The following is a 17,717-nucleotide window of genomic DNA, read 5'->3' on the forward strand; positions in this document are numbered from 1 at the left end:
ACACACTCACACACACTCTCTCTGTCAAACAGTTCACCAGTAAACATCTTAAACAAGAAATATCACCATGCCACTAAAAATAAGTCAATCTTTAAATTAAACTAATATGTAGATATAGATGAAAGGAAGTGCTCACAATTTTTAAGTGTCAAAAATTTGTTGCTTATGCTGAGAATGAACAGCATCCCCATGCAGAGATCTGATAAGGTAACTGTGGAGGAAGCCATTTTCATTTAATCCACTAGCAGAGGTAGTTAGTGCAGCTTAATATAAGAATACTGGGCTTGGAGTCAGGAAAATAAATTCAAATAATACCTCTGCCAATAATTAATTAAATATGACCAATGATCAAGTCACCTGACCTCTCAGAGTGGGTCTCCTGGTATGTAAAATGGGGTTAACTACCAACTTCAAAGGAGTTGGAGGGGGAAGAGTAAGGAAAAAAATGAAATTATCCTTTACAAACTTTAAAGCGCTCTATCAATATCAGGTAGTGGTAGTGGTGGTGGAGTAGAAAGCATGTATTTAGACGATGTGAAGCAAAATGATATGTAAAGTCTAATTTGAAAATGGAAACCCTCTCTTTTCTGAAAAGCTTTATCACATTCAAAAGCAGCATGGTACTGAGCTTTCTCTGTCATATTATTACATAATCCACATTTTTCCTTTGTCAAATTCATTTTCTTCTAATCTATTTTCTACAATTTACTAAAGAACAATTCAAGAAGGAAAGCCATAACAAGCACAAAGAGAAAGAGGAGACTGTGTGTATATGTTACAACCGGCTTTTCTTACAACAAAAGAAATCACTAGTTAGAGGGGAGGCCAAAACTAGAAATCACCCTTTCCTCATGCGAAAGCCCCAGTCAGTTTCTAGTTAACTTCTGGCAAATTATTCATTTATACTGTGGATTATTATCCTCAATAAATTTCTAAACTCTCAATAACAAGCTTAAGAGGGAAGAAACTTTATTTTTAACTATTTAAAATATAATTTCTATTTATTTAACTTTGACACAATAGTTTGGTAGATATTACCTTATTTGATATAAACATATCTGTTCATTCAATTTAAAAATGAGAATTTGAATACAGCCACATAAGAAACTAAGAGGAAAAGAAATCTGAAATTGCTTCCAGGAAAGATTAATTAACTCTCCCTTCCCAGATGACATGAGCCAAAAGGATAGTAAAACCTACAATGAAAGGGTTAGCCCAGCATAGACCAATGATTTACATTATCCATCCTAAATATAAACACAGGAATAGAAAAGGCCTCATTAGAGATTATAACAAAGATTTAGAAGGATGACCAGGTGTTTTCAAAATGGTCTTCAAAGACTGGCTTTATTTGGTTTATAGGATTGTGAAATCTAAAAAACTAAGCACATTCTTGTTAAATAAAACTAGATATACTGCCAGACAAAATTAATGTATTGATTGGTTTTACTGAACTTTTTTTTTTTTTAGCCATTGTTAAAAGGGATGGCTCACTGGGTAGGGAGAGAGGAAGAATATTAGAAAAAGAAGGTGATGGGGGTGGCTCTTACACAGAGAGTAAGAGCACTGGCTCCAGTTTTGGGATGACCTGGAGATCGAATCCCGGGCTCAGACAGCACCCACTCAGAAACACCTGGCCGTGTAACCTTGAGCAAGTTACTTAACCCCAATTGCTTAGGGGCGGCCAGGTGGCTCAGCATGTAAGAGCACCGGCTCCAGTGTCGGGATGACCTGGATCAAATCCAGGCTCAGATGCTCAGCAACACACCCAGAAATAACTGGCCATGTAACCTTGAGCAAGTTACTTAACCCCGATTGCTTTAAAAAAAAAAAGAAAGAAAAGAAGGTGATGTAAAAACACAATATAGCAGTAAAAATAAGGTAAAAAAAAATGTATAAAAATGATTAAAAAATACAAATAAAAACATTTGGGGGAATCATCTACACCACTATTTCCCTTCAATAGCTGGAAATAAATTCTAGTTGCTGATATAGTTCAGTGCACATATAGAACACAAGGAAGTAAGAACTAAGTAACAGAACTAAGTATCTCAGAACCCTGTAGCACAAAAGAGCACAAAAACATTGAATGAGGGAAGTACCAAAAAGCGAATCAAAATTCTTACTTACATTTTTAACAATTCTTCATGTGGAGGCACAGAAGATATCTATAAAATAGTTTTAAATTTTATTTTTACAATGCTTTCTGGATATTTAGCATCTCGTATTTTACAAGGGCCACACATGCACTTCATTTCTATTTCCAGTATCGTTAGAATTTCTAAACCATCATCTAAGGTCAAAGTGAGAGAAAAGAGTTCCCACTCCAAGGTAAAAATCAAAGCCCATATTGCTCCCTCACTTGTTTTCTCTACACCATTTGCTTTAACAATGGAGCTTACAACCTAAACTTATGGAAACTTATTCACAACACCCTCTATCCCCATAATAGAATAGTAAATGCCAATAAAAAGTTGAAAGAAGGTTGGCCACCAGGTTATGATTATTTGATGGTGAAGGAGAGAGGTAGAGGTGACATGTGATCTGTACTGGTAGACAAGAGTGCCCACATGGATGAAGTGATTGGACATTGATCCTCTGACTCAGTGGTGATGAGGACCTGAACTAGGTTCTAGGGTGGTGCCAATTAGGGTGGCAGTTACGTGAGTAGAGAAAAAAGGAGGGATGTGAGCAAGGGTGTGGACACAGAACCAATAAGCCTCGCCAACAGATAGAATATGTGGGATAAGAGACAGAAAGGAAAGTCATGGATGATTAGAAATTTTGAAACTTGGTTTACTAGCAGGCTGGTAGTACTCTCAACGAAAATAAGAAAGTTTTTTGGAAAATATAATAAATTATATATACTGAGCAAAGTATTGTTTTGAACATGTTTGTTGCCTTTGAGATAACTGAAAGACAATATGCTTTGAAAATGCTAATAAGCAATTTGTGGAAAGACTAACATTAGAGAGTAATCTGTATAAAAACATTATTTAAATCCATGGGATAATCAAGAAACAATCAAATAAGAAAGCAAGAAGGCTCAGTACAGAGCCCACAGTGAAATGTGCATGATAAGCCAGCAAAGGAGGCTGAAAAGGAATCAGACAGGTATGAAACCAAGAGTCACTGTCATGAAAACCTCTAAATTTTCAACTTTGTGGATCTACCTTGTACAAAGCACTAGCTTAAAATGTCAGGGTATAACTGAAGAAGTCATAGACTTAGAGTCAGGAAACCTAAGTTCTCATGAAAGCTCTGGAATTCCTCAGCTCTGTGCCATTTCCCCTCTCTCAGACTCAGTGTGAGTTGTAAAACAGGAATAATCACACTTGTACTATTTTTCACACAAGGTTGCTATGGGAAAAGTACTTTGTAAACCTTAAAGCCCTATATAAATGTGAAGTATATTTTTTTTCTGAATTGCACATTTCTAACCTCTGTATTGTCTTATTCACACAAAATATCTCTTGGTCAGTGTTCTTGTCAACTTAGAATTTCGGCAAGTATTTGCATATTTTCGTCCCCTTTCAAGAACTAGAAGAAAGAATTTCTTAAACATATAGGCTAATATATTGTACCCAAACTATTTTATATATCTTAGTTCCTTAACAAATTTTATTGACTTTTAAAAACAAGTGATTATACAAGTTCAAGAATGATGAGAGCAAAGAATGTTAAAATTACTTAATTCTCTTATAGGCTATTATTCATTCCTAGGGTAGTGAAGGCAGTTTTTGTGAGGTCTGCTATTATTGGGATATTCTTTTAAATTAGTAATTGGTAATTTATTATAATGAAGCATCAGTAAATATGTATAATATTCTAATCTACAAATTAAAACAGAAATAGAAACCCATTGGATCCAATAAATACCAATTAAACAATTAAACGCATTTAGACTTAACAAAACAGTAGAGGTGACACACCTAAAGAGCAGTTCATATGACAAAAGACTCAGCAATACATATGATTGGCAGAAAAGATAATGCAGCAGAAAACATCCAAGGGATTGGTTCAAAAACTAGAAATGTTTATCTCATAGAAGAGAAAAGAAGGAAGAAAGGAAGTACTTTCTGTCTTGTTCACTGGCTGCTCTTCCTGACCTTTAAATTGCAGTGTTTCCTGAGGTTTGGGTCCTATTCTCTATATACTACTTTAACATTATACCCTTATACCTTTAACAGTTTCATCTGCTTCCATAACTAACTGACCCTATGCAATCTGGCTCCTGATGTCTCATCAAAAATGAAACTGCTCACTCCAAAGTTACCAGTGATTTCTTAATTGTCAACTCTGATGGTCTTTTCTCAGTCCTAATTCTTCTCAATTATCTGCTCCATTCAACCCTGCTGACCATCCACTGTCCTTTTAAATGCTCCCTACTGTCTGGGTTTTCATGGCACTAGTCTCTCTTCTGGTCCTTCAACTACCTGATATTTCTGTACCTATTCTGGGGGCTCATCAACCACCTCATGCCCCTTAACTCTGGGTATTCCTCAAGGTTCTTTCCTGAACCCTCCTCCCTCTTGATAACCTCATCATTTCCCAAGGGTTTAATTATTATCTCTATATAGACTGACAAAAGGCTCAGTCTCTTCTCTGAACTTCAAACTAATCTGAGCTGCATCACCAAATGCCTATTAAGTATCTCAAGATGGACTATATCCTAGAAACATCTAAAACTCAACATGTCCAAAGAAAAATATATTAATAATTATTAAATATAAATTAAAAATAAATTAAATAGAAATTATTAAATATAAAAAATATATTAATTTCCCTTCAAATTTTTCACCCTTCCAAACTTTCCTACTTGTGTTGAAGGCACCACCATACTTTTAGGCTTTCAGGTACATAACTCAGATCCTAACTTGCCCTTACTCCATGTATCCAGAAAAATGTAGGGAATATTAAAATACTACTGTGTTGGGGTGGCCAGGTAGCACAGCGAGTAAGAGCACCGGCTCCAGTGTCGGGATGACCTGGGGATCGAATCCTGGGCTCAGACACTTAGTACCACCCAGAAGCACCTGGCCGTGTAACTTTGAGCAAGTTACTTAATCCCAATTGCTTAGGGGCGGCCAGGTGGCTCAGTGAGTAAGAGCACTGGCTCCAGTGTCGGGATGACCTGGGGATCAAATCTGGGCTCAGATACTCAGCACCACACCCAGAAATAACTGGCTGTGTAACCTTGAGCAAGTTACTTAACCTCAATTACTTAAAAAAAAGATACTACTGTGATTATTATTTATTAATTATGAAAAAGAATACAACTTGGTAGAACACCACCTTACAGAATCTTTAACAACTAGGTGTCTCCCAACAGTATGTCAATATTATTCAATATTTCTTATAGATATAACAATAAAAATAACACTGTTGGATGATAATACATAACAGGTAAGGCATATACATAATATAGGGAGACATATGCTGGGTAAAAGAATGCACTATTATGATCCAGATCAAGGAGGCTCCAATTTCTCTTGGAGGGTGAAGTCTTCTAGGTCCTCTTGTTAGAAAATGACATGCTGATTGTATCAAGTCCCAAAACACTGAAGACCTTCTTGAATAAGTGCTGTAAATATTCAAAGGAATTTGACCTGTTTGTCAACACAGGGAGGACCAAGTAGTTGAAGGGCATCTCCTGCCCATATTTTAACTTGTATTTAGGTAGAAACCCTAGAAAGCTTGTTCAACAGTATGTATGTCCAAGACAGACAGTAGAGAGGGACACAGACTTGAATAAGAGAAAGAGAGTGGGTCGAAAGAGCTTTTGGGAAATTGCAAAGATCCTTTATGATCCATGAAAACAAAGGCCTATCTATACTAATATTGCTATATAGCAAGAAAAAAATGAAACACTAATACCTTGAAGAACTAAAAACCAAATATGACACAAATGTAAATGTGAAGCACACCATGGGTGTGAGCAGACTACAATATATTGTTTATCCCAAAAGACTTAGTACAGTTTTAAGCTATCAAAAGCTTCAACAAAAGAGAAACTTTAAAGAACAACAGGAGAAAGGATATCATCAAAGAACTGTATGATAGGAAAAAAAGATGGGCTGGTCATATGACAAGAGCAGAAGGTGGCCAAAGTGTTCCACCCAGAATTCTGGCTGAACCACTTGCAGTGAGCTTTTAGAAGGACTCAGTCCAAAGCTGCACAAAATGGGCAAGCATAAATGGGTTATGACATGTTATCACTGCAGACAGCTCTTGAATCAATGAGATATTCATAGATCTCATTAAAACTTCCCTTCAACCAAAATGAACTTTTCTCTGTACTCCCTAAACATGGCCTGCTGTATCCCACTTGTATGCTGGTTTACAATATTTCCTATGACTTAAAATATGTATCCTTCCCTTTTTGCCCATTTAATTCCCACTCATCCTTTTAAAGTCCAGCTCAAATACAGAACCTACCCTGAAGGCTTCTTCTAACTTCTTCTTCTGTCCCTGTCTCATGTGTTAACAACGTCCCTTATCTTGGCCTTGACATAGGATATTTTATTTCATAACTCTAAAGTATCTGTCATGCAATACTTAGTACTACTTAACCACGTTCCTTTAATGGGATAATTTATGTAAGGTTCATGAGGTTAGTGACTATGTCTTATTTCAAATCTTTATTTCCCCCAGAGCCTAATAAAATGTTTTATACAGAGCAGCCACTAATGTATGTTTCATGAATGAATCTGTCAGGTACTCTTTGAAGCACTGAGAAGGAATAATCCTAGAAGATGAAAAGCAATGGCATCCAATCAAAAGACGTTGACATTTTAGGAAGGAGATTTAGACAATATTGTAAGAAAATATAAGGAGGGACAGATCACTAAACTGGGAAGGCATCTTCCCAGAGGCATCTGAGCTAGGTCTTGAAGAAAAAGATTTCAAACAGGGATGAGAAATAAGTACGTTCATAGCACAGAGAATGAATGGCTTGAATGAATACACTTAGGAACAGGCAGAGGAAAGTCTAGGTTTGCTGGAAATGTGTAAAGGGACTGGGAGTTATATTATATGCCTATGATCCCAGATACCAAAGGCTGGCCTTGAGCTCAGCAGTTCTGAGCTGCACTGGTCTAGACTGGTCAAATATCTGTTCACATTAAATTCAGCATTAATATCGTAAGCCTCTAAAAGTGAAAACCACTGGCATGACTAGGAAGGGGTGAAAATGCCCCAGATTAGAATTCCATGCCAAATAAAAATAGGTCCAGGAACCTGGTCAAGACAGGAAAACCTAGTCAGGGCTGAGATGGGTAGCACAGAATATATAAAGGGGGATAGGATTTAGGAGGCTGTAAATAGCAAGGGGAATCATATTGAAGAGGGTTTTAATGACAGACTAAGAAATCGGCTTAAAGTGAGGAATGGCATGATCAGGTCTCTGCATTATGAAGATTATTTTTCATCCAATGGAAGGGTAAACTAGAGTGGGGAGCACCTGGAATCAGGGAGGTTAGTTAGGAGGTAATCATAATCGTACATTTGAAAGGTGATAAGGGTTTGATCTAAAGTAGAGATAAATGTGAATGGAGAGAAGGAAATGGATGGAATAGAGAGAGGAGATACAGCTCAAGAATGGCAGCAAATCTTACGGACCCTGGGTGATCTGTTCACATCTCAATGGTTGGCAGTAAGTAGTAGAGCCAGGGATGAAACTGAGGACTTCTGACTCCGAGTCTAGTATTCTTCCTATGACACTACACCACACAGCTTTGCTAAGAGTCAAAATACAATAGGTGATACTTACATTGGACTTTATGATTATGCTCTGTATTCATCATCTCATTTGACCCTAACAACTTCAAACTCTAGATTCCCATCTCCAACTTTCTACAAGAAAATGCAACCTGGACATTACCTAAGGCAGATTACCTCAATGCAGAAAACTTAAAAACTTGCTATTGGTTCTAACTTTAAAATTTCACTCACTTTCCCATTGGAAACACTTTTCACTCTTCTGTTGAAAATTCTTCAATGACTTTCTACTGTTCACTGATTAAAGATCCAATAAAATTCCTTCCTGAGAACTCCCTAAAAATTCCATTTACTGGATATTACTCTCCACATACTGTGTGCTCTGATCAAATTCAACTACTTAATACCCTAGGTCTGTATCTTGTGCTTTCCTCTTCTTGTGTGTCCTTGGTACGGTTCCCTGCACCTAAAATGTCCTCTCAACTCCCCTGCTGAAAGCATGATTTTTTCATAATTATCTTCTCTGACCTTTCTCCCATCTTCGTCCCTTGAATCCTCACCTGCTTCGTTTTTACCTCCCAATTTATTATTTCATATTGTAGTTATTTATGTACATACTGTATCCCCTACTAAATTATAAACTCATTGAGATCATTGTCTTGTCTTTGTACTGTCCTAACATTATATCGTAGGTCTTAATAAATGTTATATGAAGACTGATATGTCAATTCAAAAATCTGAAGGGTTTTCATACAGAGGAGATATCAGACTTAATCTATATGAAATAACTCACAATTAAATGGCACTTTACAAGGCACTTTTATAAAATGGAATTAATAGTATTTGTATTATCTACCTTAACAGGGAAGTTGTGAGTAAAATGGGACATACAGTGGCTAAATGTCACATAACCAAGAAGGTATTCTGACTCCAAGTCCAGGGATGTCTCCAATAAAACAAACTGCCTCTCCATGCCATAGCTACAAAGAACAGAACTAGGAACACGTGGAAGCTTTCGAAAAGAGCCAGATTTTAGCTCAGTGAAACAGGAAATCAACAATTATAATACCAAAAGTGGAATAAGCTGTCTTGTAAAGTAGTAAATTCCTTGTCACCGAAAATATTCAAAGGTCAAATGATTACTTGCCGACTGTTATCAAAAGAATTTCATACATTAGAGAAGAGATTGGACAAGATGACGGGACAAAGTTTTACAAACTGTGGTATATTATCTCTCTGGGGTACAATACACAAAGAAATGAAAAGGAAAAAAAAGATATTTTTAGAACAACTCATGCATAAATAATCTACTTTTTTTCCCAATGAAAACAAAGTTTAAATCACCATCATCAAAATACACACTGACATATAAATTTGCTCTAATGGAAGTGGAGTGTAGAGAGGGATTATACAGTGGCCCATGGAGCCTGTGTTCTCTTCCTGCTTCTGGTAGAGACCACACCATAAGTAGAAAAGGGTCAGGACACTTCATGGAAGGAGGAACAGTAATGGCATACCCTCAATGCCAATCAGTGCTTCTCACCAGCCCTACCCTGCAACAAATGGGACTAAATTTACTCATTTCTCAATAGATGGTGTGGGGTGGGGTCACAAAGAAACAGTCTAGCAACCAGGAACTATAGTACTACAGCTATAGTACCACAGCCCCCACTAGTGCCAGTACAGCACGCACAATCCTCCCACATACCCCTGGAGTGAAAAGGGTTCCCAAGGCCAGGTACTGCAGGTTTACCCACTGAGGCTCTACTTAGGCCTACCACTAGAGGGCAGGACAATAACTCCATGCCTTTCCCCAACCAGCCCTTGGACACCAAGTATCTAGTCGGTTTCCTCACAAAAATTTACAGATTTGAGGAGTTTATAAGCCACCCTTGTGTTTTCTTGTTTGTCTTTGAAAGGCCATATAGTACAATGGAAGGAGTGGTGGAACTGGAGTCAAAGCACCAAAATTCCAATACTCACTTGGTCACTGACTACCAGGATGCTGTTGGACAAGTCACTTAGCCTCTCTTGACCTCAATTTACTCAAATGTAAAATGAGCAGAGTGGACGAGATAAATTTTGAAGGTCTCTTCTACTCTAAAGCTATGATGCCATGATTGGATTGTATACAGCTAAAATTTACATTTATTTTTACAAGACTGACATCGGTGTTATAAAAATTGTAGTAACTTTATTTTATTTGACTAAAACAACCACTAAGAAAATTATTTTCATAGGTCGTTTCATGAAATGTGTGTGAGGAATGAAACAAATTTTTAAAATAAATAAAGGATATCACTCCATAAAATTCAGAAGTGACTAATTTCAAAGATCCTTTCCAATTATAAGGTGACATAACACTAAAAAGATTAAGATGACAGTACCTGTTGGTAATTCTGCTGCTGAAGAGCCTCATGCTGACATTTAAACAGCTTATTTTCATCTAGTACATCCTATTAAAATAGAGATAATAAACTATTTGTTGATTTACATTAAATTCACATTAAAAAATTCACTAACCCAATCATAAATATCTTCACCTGTAGGAGTTTCCCTTTGTAACAAAGATCTCTCTCCTTTTCTTTTAAAATACTTTCCATTAACTTCACTTGATCTTCCTTTGCCTTTAAGCTAGAAGAAAAAAAATTTAAATCCTTAAATTCATCTGTCACCAAAAAGGAATTATAATTAAACTTTAGTATGTCCTAATCTAAAATAGGTACAACATAAGAAATACCCAAGGATTTCCTTTCCTAAACACACTGAATATCCTTCAAACTTTCCCTACAACCACCTTCTCTAGTACAACTCTGCACCTTACTGTCCTAGATCATTCGAACTACCTGTTGACATTGTTGCGACTGTTTATTTGATGCTTACTACCTACAAAAGCAATCACAACAGGTACCTTTAGCTAAGAGGTGTTTCTCAATTGTAATTTCTCTGCACAACAACTATTCACCACCATTTTATAACATACAAGTAAAACCTTCTCAGATGAGAACAATCTTCTAAGCTATAAATAGCTGACATTAGGGTTTCCAAGTACAAAACTTTTATATTAGAATTCAATTCTCAGGATTCTCCTCTGGATACAAGTGCTTGTGAGAACAGAAATAAGGTCTTAGTGCTTGTTTTGTATAGTTTACCAAAGCACTGGGAATTTCTCAGGTACTCAATACCAGGTTTAGTCCAAAAGACCAGGTTTGATCAGACCAAGATGAGAGGATTTTGCTTGGTTGACATCTAAAGGAACATTAAATGCTGTGGCCATTCTATAATAATCATACCCCAAAATACTTTCTCTCCTGCTGTACAATATAACAACTCACATAATAGTTATCATCAATAGCAATTCTTTTTTTTTTTAATGGAGGGGGGAAGGTAGGGCAATAGCGGTTAAGTGACTTGCCCAAGGTTACACAGCTAGTAAGTGTTAAGTATCTGAGGCCGGATTTGAACTCAGGTCATCCTGACTCCAGGACTGGTGCTGTATTCACTACACCACCTAGCTCCCCCAAATCTTATTTGTTTTTTTTTTCTTTTTTGAAACATCAATTCTTAATATGCAATTTGTAAAATAAAGTCAAGTATAAGAATCATCCAAAGTTTCTGGTAAAGATTTTTCTGTCCATTAAAAAAAAATAAAGAATATATTCCTAGCCAATTCAAAGACAGTGATGTATATGATATCTATCCCTCAATATTTCAAGGTTTTGTTATATTTTGGTATCCATCTATATTAACTTATTGACATAAATATCAACAGACTGATACACATAGACTTAACAACATAAGTACTCTCATAAACAATGCATGAGCTAAAAAATGTTATTTAATGCCCTTCAGATGTTTGACAATAAAACTTAAAAATTTTTTAAAGTTGAACTCATTTTATATTACTAATATTCAGTAGAATTTAATCATAATCCCCTTGAACGCCCCAAAAAGAAAGTTCTTGTTACCAAGGTCAAATGGTTCAACATTAGAAATTGATAAAAATTTTCTCAGAGAAAATAACATTAGGAAAGAGGTATTTACCATCTGTATTGCTGTTATACCCTAAAGACCATGGGAATTTTCTATCTGACTTGCAGCTGAAACCTGACATATAGGTTGTTAGAATGCAAGCTTCTTGAGAACAAGAGACTGTCTTATTTTTCTATTTCTATCTTCAGCTTTCAGAAGAATACTTTGCAGATAGTACACACTTAATACTTTATTTACTCATTCAAATTAAAAAAAAACCCAAATGTGCTAAGCATTCAGAGAACCACACAAGACAAAGGAAGAAAAGGGAGAAATTCCTCTAGACATTCATAAACACTCCATGAGACTTCGCTTTACAAAGAATCTTGTTGTGCTTACATGTCCTTGGACAACAACTTACATGACTAAAAAACAAAATTTCTGGTTTTGGGGGGAAAAAAAGTCATACAACATTCTTTAACTATTTATAGGCAAACTCAGGGAAGGTAAAACATGCATCTGGAGGTACTAGTACATATGTCTGCTGCTAAATAAGTACTCACATATTCTCAAGTTCCTGAATCTGTGATGCAGAAGATGCCTAAGAAATAAAATGACATTTTTGTATCACATAAAAAAAAATCATTTATTGGAAAGACACTGTATACTCAAATGAAATACAATTTATCTTGGTAAAATTAAAAGCAAGTACAAGATTTACTTTTCAACATCAACCATGACATATTACAAAAAGGAAATGTTATCTCATTCAATCACTAAATTTAAGATGCGTAAGTATCTGTTTCCAGAAGGATTTAAGGCAGTTGATAGATTAAAATTGTTTAACGTAAGATACTTAAGGATAAAAGCACAAAATCTATTAGAATGAAGAGATTCATTCATTTATAATAGTTGAGAAGATTTACAACATCTGGACAATAAATCTGGCTTTAAATAGAAAGAAAACACTCATTAGAAAATAATTTCCCACGTGGCGGCTAGGTGGCGCAGTGAATAGAGCCCTGGAGTCAGGAGGACCCAGAGTTCAAATCCGACCTCAAACACTTAACACTTACTAGCCGTGACCTTGGGCAAGTCACTTAACCCCAATTGCCCTGCCTTCTACCTTTCAAAAATCAAAAAAAAAAATTCCCTAGAAATAAACTTAAGCAAGATATATTTACCACTTTGCTCTCCAATAAGCTAATAGTCCACACACAATCCCCAGGTGTAATTAATTCATAACATACCTGCTGTAATTTTTGCTGTGTTATTTTCTGAACATGTGCTTTTAGAGCTGCATTTTCATCTTGAAGGTCCTTGAATATAAAAATAAAGATAAGCATAGCTGGTATTTTGATTCTCTGACTTCAACATAGCCATGATTACATTAGTGTTAATACCCCTCTATTGATGGAAATTGTAAACCTCAGTAGATTTTCTTCATGAAATGAAGTGAAATTTTCTTCATGAAATGCCTACAAACATAGGCAAGAATTCATGATAGGATGCTCAAGATTTTGGAAATTAACTAAGCTCATCCTCATGTAAAAATGTCACAATTCACTCATAACCTTTCTAGCTTGGTAAGAAACCTACAGAGACATGCCCTGCAGCCATAAGGGACACTTTAATAGAACAATGAGGCTTCTTATTCACACTCCAGAATGTGCATGGTGTCTTTATTTTGAAACTTCTTACCTGCAACAAATTTCCTCTGTTAACAAGATCTTTTTCTTTCTCTTCTAATACAGCTTTCATGGTATTCTCCTGTTCTTCTTTCCCTTTTAATCTGTACAATAAATTTACAAGAACTACAGATAAAATGTTCAAAAAATGTTTTTTAATGGTAAAAGACTAAACATCAAGGGGCAGCCAGGTAGCACAGTGAGTAAGAGCACTGGCTCCTGTGTCAGGATGACCTGGAGATCGAATCCCGGGCTCAGACACTCAGTACCACACCCAGAAATAACTGGCTGTGTAACCTTGAGCAAGTTACTTAACCCCAATTGCTTAAAAAAAAAAAATACTAAACACCAAAATCAGTATATATTCCATGGGCTCAGTAATGTTTTTGCAAATGAGTATTTCTTCATTCAAAAACATTTCAAAATAAATGCTAAATAAAGTATGAAACAATTATAAAACAGGCTACTAATTAGGTATTACGTTAGAGATTATATTTAATCCAAATGTAGGCCATGCCTTTCTACTCAAACCTCAGTACAGTTTATTTTTCATACTCTTAAAAGAAGGAAAACAATGAAAATGGCGAAAGCAAAGGAAACAATAATGACAAAAATGAAAAAAAAAAATTTATTTTACTCTAAAGAAATATGTAAATTTTTCATCTAGTAAATAGACTAGATTACAGTTTATACCTATGTATTTTTCCTTCAAAACATCTCATGTAAGGTATCCCATCTACAATATCTTCTATTGACTCTTCTTCCTTGACCTCTGGGATACTGCCCTCTCTTGGTTCTCCTGTTATCTATCTTACTATTCCTTCTCAATATCCTTTATGGTACCCTCCTCCCATTCTGTGGGCATCCCCAAGAATTTATACTGGTCATTCACTTCTCTCTCAACACTCAGTTCTCAGATCTAATCAAGTTCCCAAGGGTTCAATTACCTTCTGATTACCATACCCAGTCCTACTCTGTCTCCTGAACTCTAGTCATGTATTACCCAAATGACTTTTGGATATTTCCCCCCAGAATGTACTAAAAGAATTTCAAACTTAACATGTCCAAAAATTAACTCCTATTTCCTCCCAAAACTTCTATTGATGAAGGATGGACCATTCTTCCAGGCAATCAAGTCCACAATCTCTCTCTCAACTCCCATATCCAATTCATTGTTATGTCTTGTCAATCATACCTCTACAATATCTTATACCAATATCTTTCTTGTTACTCATACAGGGTCCATGGCACCTTTTACCTGGACTATTGCAAAAGCCTAACTGGCCTCACTACTGGTGTCTCTTCTACTGCCAATCCATCCTCCATGTGGCTGCTAAACCTAAAATTTGGATCTAATCACATCACAAAACTCATGTTACTAAAAAGTCTTCAGTGGATCCCTATTGCTTCTAGGATATAAGAATCTTCAGTCTGGGACTTAGAGCTCTCTACTTAGCCCCCACCTGGCTTTCCAGTTTTATTTCAAGTTATTCCTCTTCATATTTTCCTTTCCAGTCAAACTAGGTTACTTGATGTTCTATACATGAGACATTTTAGCTACTGTTTCTATCTTTCCATAAATAGTTCTCCCTACCTCCAATATCTGGAGCCAACTCCTCATCTCTGCCTCCTAGGAGCCTCAGCTTTTTTCAAAGCATAGCTCAGTTGCCAGGTCCCACATGAGACTTTTTTTGATCACTCCAAGAATGAGCATCCTTTCCCATCCTGAAGTTATTTCATATTTACCTTGTATATATATTTATATATACCTTGTATTACATGTAGTGAACATGTAATGAAACTATCACATCTTCTCTTCCATTCCCTCAAATGGTAGATCATAAGTTTAAGTTTATTCATACACAGTCTACAGACAGTGTAGTATGTGTTTAATATATAGTTACTTGCTGACTATAGGCCAATATTGTATTTTTAAATCATTTTTAACAATCTAGGTATTTTAAATGTATTGAAAATCATTTTAACTTTTTTTTTAGATTTTTCTTTTTGCTTTTTGGAGGGGGGAAGGTAGGGCAATTGCCCAAGGTCACACAGCTAGTTTTATGTTAAGTATCTGAGGCCAGATTTGAACTCAGGTCCTCCTGACTCGAGGGCCGGTGCTCTATTCACTGTGCCACCTAGTTGCCCCATTTAAAATCATTTTTAAAGTAAGTTTTTTAAACTCTGGATTTCAGAGAAGTAATATAATTAAAACATACAACATAGCTTAATTTAAAAAGATAGTCTGGTTTCATCAATAAGCTTCCACCCAGATTGAAAATGAAAATGCTGCATTAAAAATAAAATCTACATCAGGACTGGTAATTCTATTACAGTAAGTTTGGAAATGGGAGCACAGAACTTGTTTCTTATTGGTTAGTCAATGGCATTAGACAGTAACAGTAGTCACAGTTCAGCCTGAATACCAACCAAAAAAAAAACAAAGAAGATTTTGTTACACAAAATATCTCTTAAATGTCAAATTTAAAATGTGTCATGCACCTATATGTTCAGTTAGCCAGGTTGTAGAAATTAGAAATTTTCACCACAATTATATCTAATTTAAGAATGCATAATAAAGAAAATAGTACTTACAAATTTTGAAGTTCTTGAATTTGAGAAGCAACTAATACCTTTAAAAAAGAAAAAAATTCATAATCATGGTAAATTCTTGAGGATTTAAGATATCTAGTACATTACTAAGTTATGACTGTGATTTTGGGTGGAACACTTTCAACAATTCATTCTAAGCAGGGATGTCACAATTCTCCTTCCCAAAACCAATATTATAGTAATTACTATTATTATAATTAAAGAAGATAGCTGACTAAACAACTCACAATTCTTAGTAATAAAAGTATTCAGCTTTAAAAATTTGGTAATTGTGAAAAATAGAAGATATTTTTTAATACTCCTTAATCACACTAAAAGTGTTCCTGATCCTACACCTCAAAGCCAAATAATAAAAATATAAACTATTAATACTAGAAATAAACAGCAAGAATATTCCTTATTTTAAGATTGTGGCCCAGAAAGAAGAATTATACTTGGTCCAAAGTTGTAAGAAGTATTTCATCAATGAATCAGAACTAATATAAAAAATTACCTGACTCCCTAATTTAGGACTCTTTCCCCTATAATAAATCATGTCACCTAATAATGCCTTCATAACCCTCTTTGTTATTCTTAGTACCTTCTCACCCTCTTACTATGACACACGAGACACCAATAACTTCCTTTCTTTTTCATGGATCATCTCTTCCATACAATGTTATACCATTTTTTTTCTTCCCATGAAGGCATCCCAGATTAAACCCCATCAATTTCTAGGAACCTGAATAATTACTGATACTTTTATGGTATTCTATTGCTTTGCTTTATTTTTTGTTTGTTTTGTTTCCTTTTTTCTTCTAGCCAGATTATAAATTCCTTGAAGGGGGTGCAGAATCAAGAATTCTCTCAAAACTCTCTCATTTCACCAAATTTCTACAGAAAGAGGAAGCTCAAAATTTACTATGACTATGTTGTATTTCTAAAAGTATGGGAACCAGAAAGTGAAATACTCTACATATAAAAGTAAACTAAATATTGAAAAATATCTTTAAATTGTTTAAATTTTAAAAGTTGGCAAACTAACAGCAAAGCAAAAGAATTCTTCTTTTTATGATTCTTCAATATTTGACTGTGGTCAGAAGATCTATGAATGTTAATGAAACTAAATTTTCTTGCATAGCAGAAAAAGATCATCAGTAACACCACCACAAAAATCTATCATGCTCTGGCTCTGGATTTTTACCTGTTGAGCCTTTTCAAGCTGGATATTTCCTACTTCTTCTTTCAGAGCCTCTATTTCCTGTTTCAAAGCCTTTACAATGACAAAACAGACAAGATTGGACAATGGAAACACAAAAGTTGACAAAAATGGACTGAGTTTCTTATTATAAAACACAATGCAAGGCCAAACAAATGAAAGTTAATGGTGTGAATTGAGGATAGGAAAATAACTGTCTCCTACTTAATACCTGAACAGTCTTCTCCTTGTTAGCAACTTTAAGAAGTTCAGCTTCCATGAGTTCTTCTGCAGACTTAATCTTTCCATCCTTTTCACGGATTCTTAAAAAAAGAAAGAATGTTAACTACAACACACACACACACACACACACACACACACAATTAGGATCCAAAAGTAGAAGCTGCCCATTAATAAGCTGCCCAAATGTCCTCTTCATATCTACAACAACAGTTTAGCCTTCTAGGGAAAAAGAGAAGAAAGACTCCCTCCATCCTTTCAGTTCCTGGTCAAAATCAAAGAATCACTACCTGAGAGGGGCCTATAAT

The 17,717-nt window shown here is 35.5% G+C and overlaps 1 protein-coding gene across 17 annotated transcripts in view; it reads right to left on the reverse strand.

The window, feature by feature from the left end:
- Positions 1–17,717, reverse strand: part of KTN1 (kinectin 1) — a 155,928-nt gene that overhangs the window by 39,948 nt on the left and 98,263 nt on the right. For 12 of the 17 annotated variants that reach the window (XR_011169002.1, XM_069091744.1, XM_069091750.1 and 9 more), the window contains 9 exons: positions 17,402–17,492; positions 17,176–17,244; positions 15,975–16,012; positions 13,393–13,483; positions 12,942–13,010; positions 12,255–12,292; positions 10,263–10,353; positions 10,107–10,175; positions 2,131–2,168 (listed from right to left, as the gene is read on the reverse strand). Coding sequence is in view for 16 of the 17 variants with exons in the window: in XM_069091744.1 (XP_068947845.1) it covers positions 2,131–2,168; positions 10,107–10,175; positions 10,263–10,353; positions 12,255–12,292; positions 12,942–13,010; positions 13,393–13,483; positions 15,975–16,012; positions 17,176–17,244; positions 17,402–17,492 (594 nt within the window). In the remaining variant the exon portion in view is untranslated. The remainder of the gene's footprint in view (positions 1–2,130; positions 2,169–10,106; positions 10,176–10,262; positions 10,354–12,254; positions 12,293–12,941; positions 13,011–13,392; positions 13,484–15,974; positions 16,013–17,175; positions 17,245–17,401; positions 17,493–17,717) is intronic. The other 5 variants (XM_069091754.1, XM_069091741.1, XM_069091755.1 and 2 more) reach the window with 2 other exon arrangements.

The sequence above is a fragment of the Petaurus breviceps genome, unplaced genomic scaffold, assembly GCF_028583685.1.
Source record: "Petaurus breviceps papuanus isolate PSGF00001 unplaced genomic scaffold, PetGlider_PUasm1.0 189, whole genome shotgun sequence".
Taxonomy (NCBI): Eukaryota; Metazoa; Chordata; class Mammalia; order Diprotodontia; family Petauridae; genus Petaurus; species Petaurus breviceps.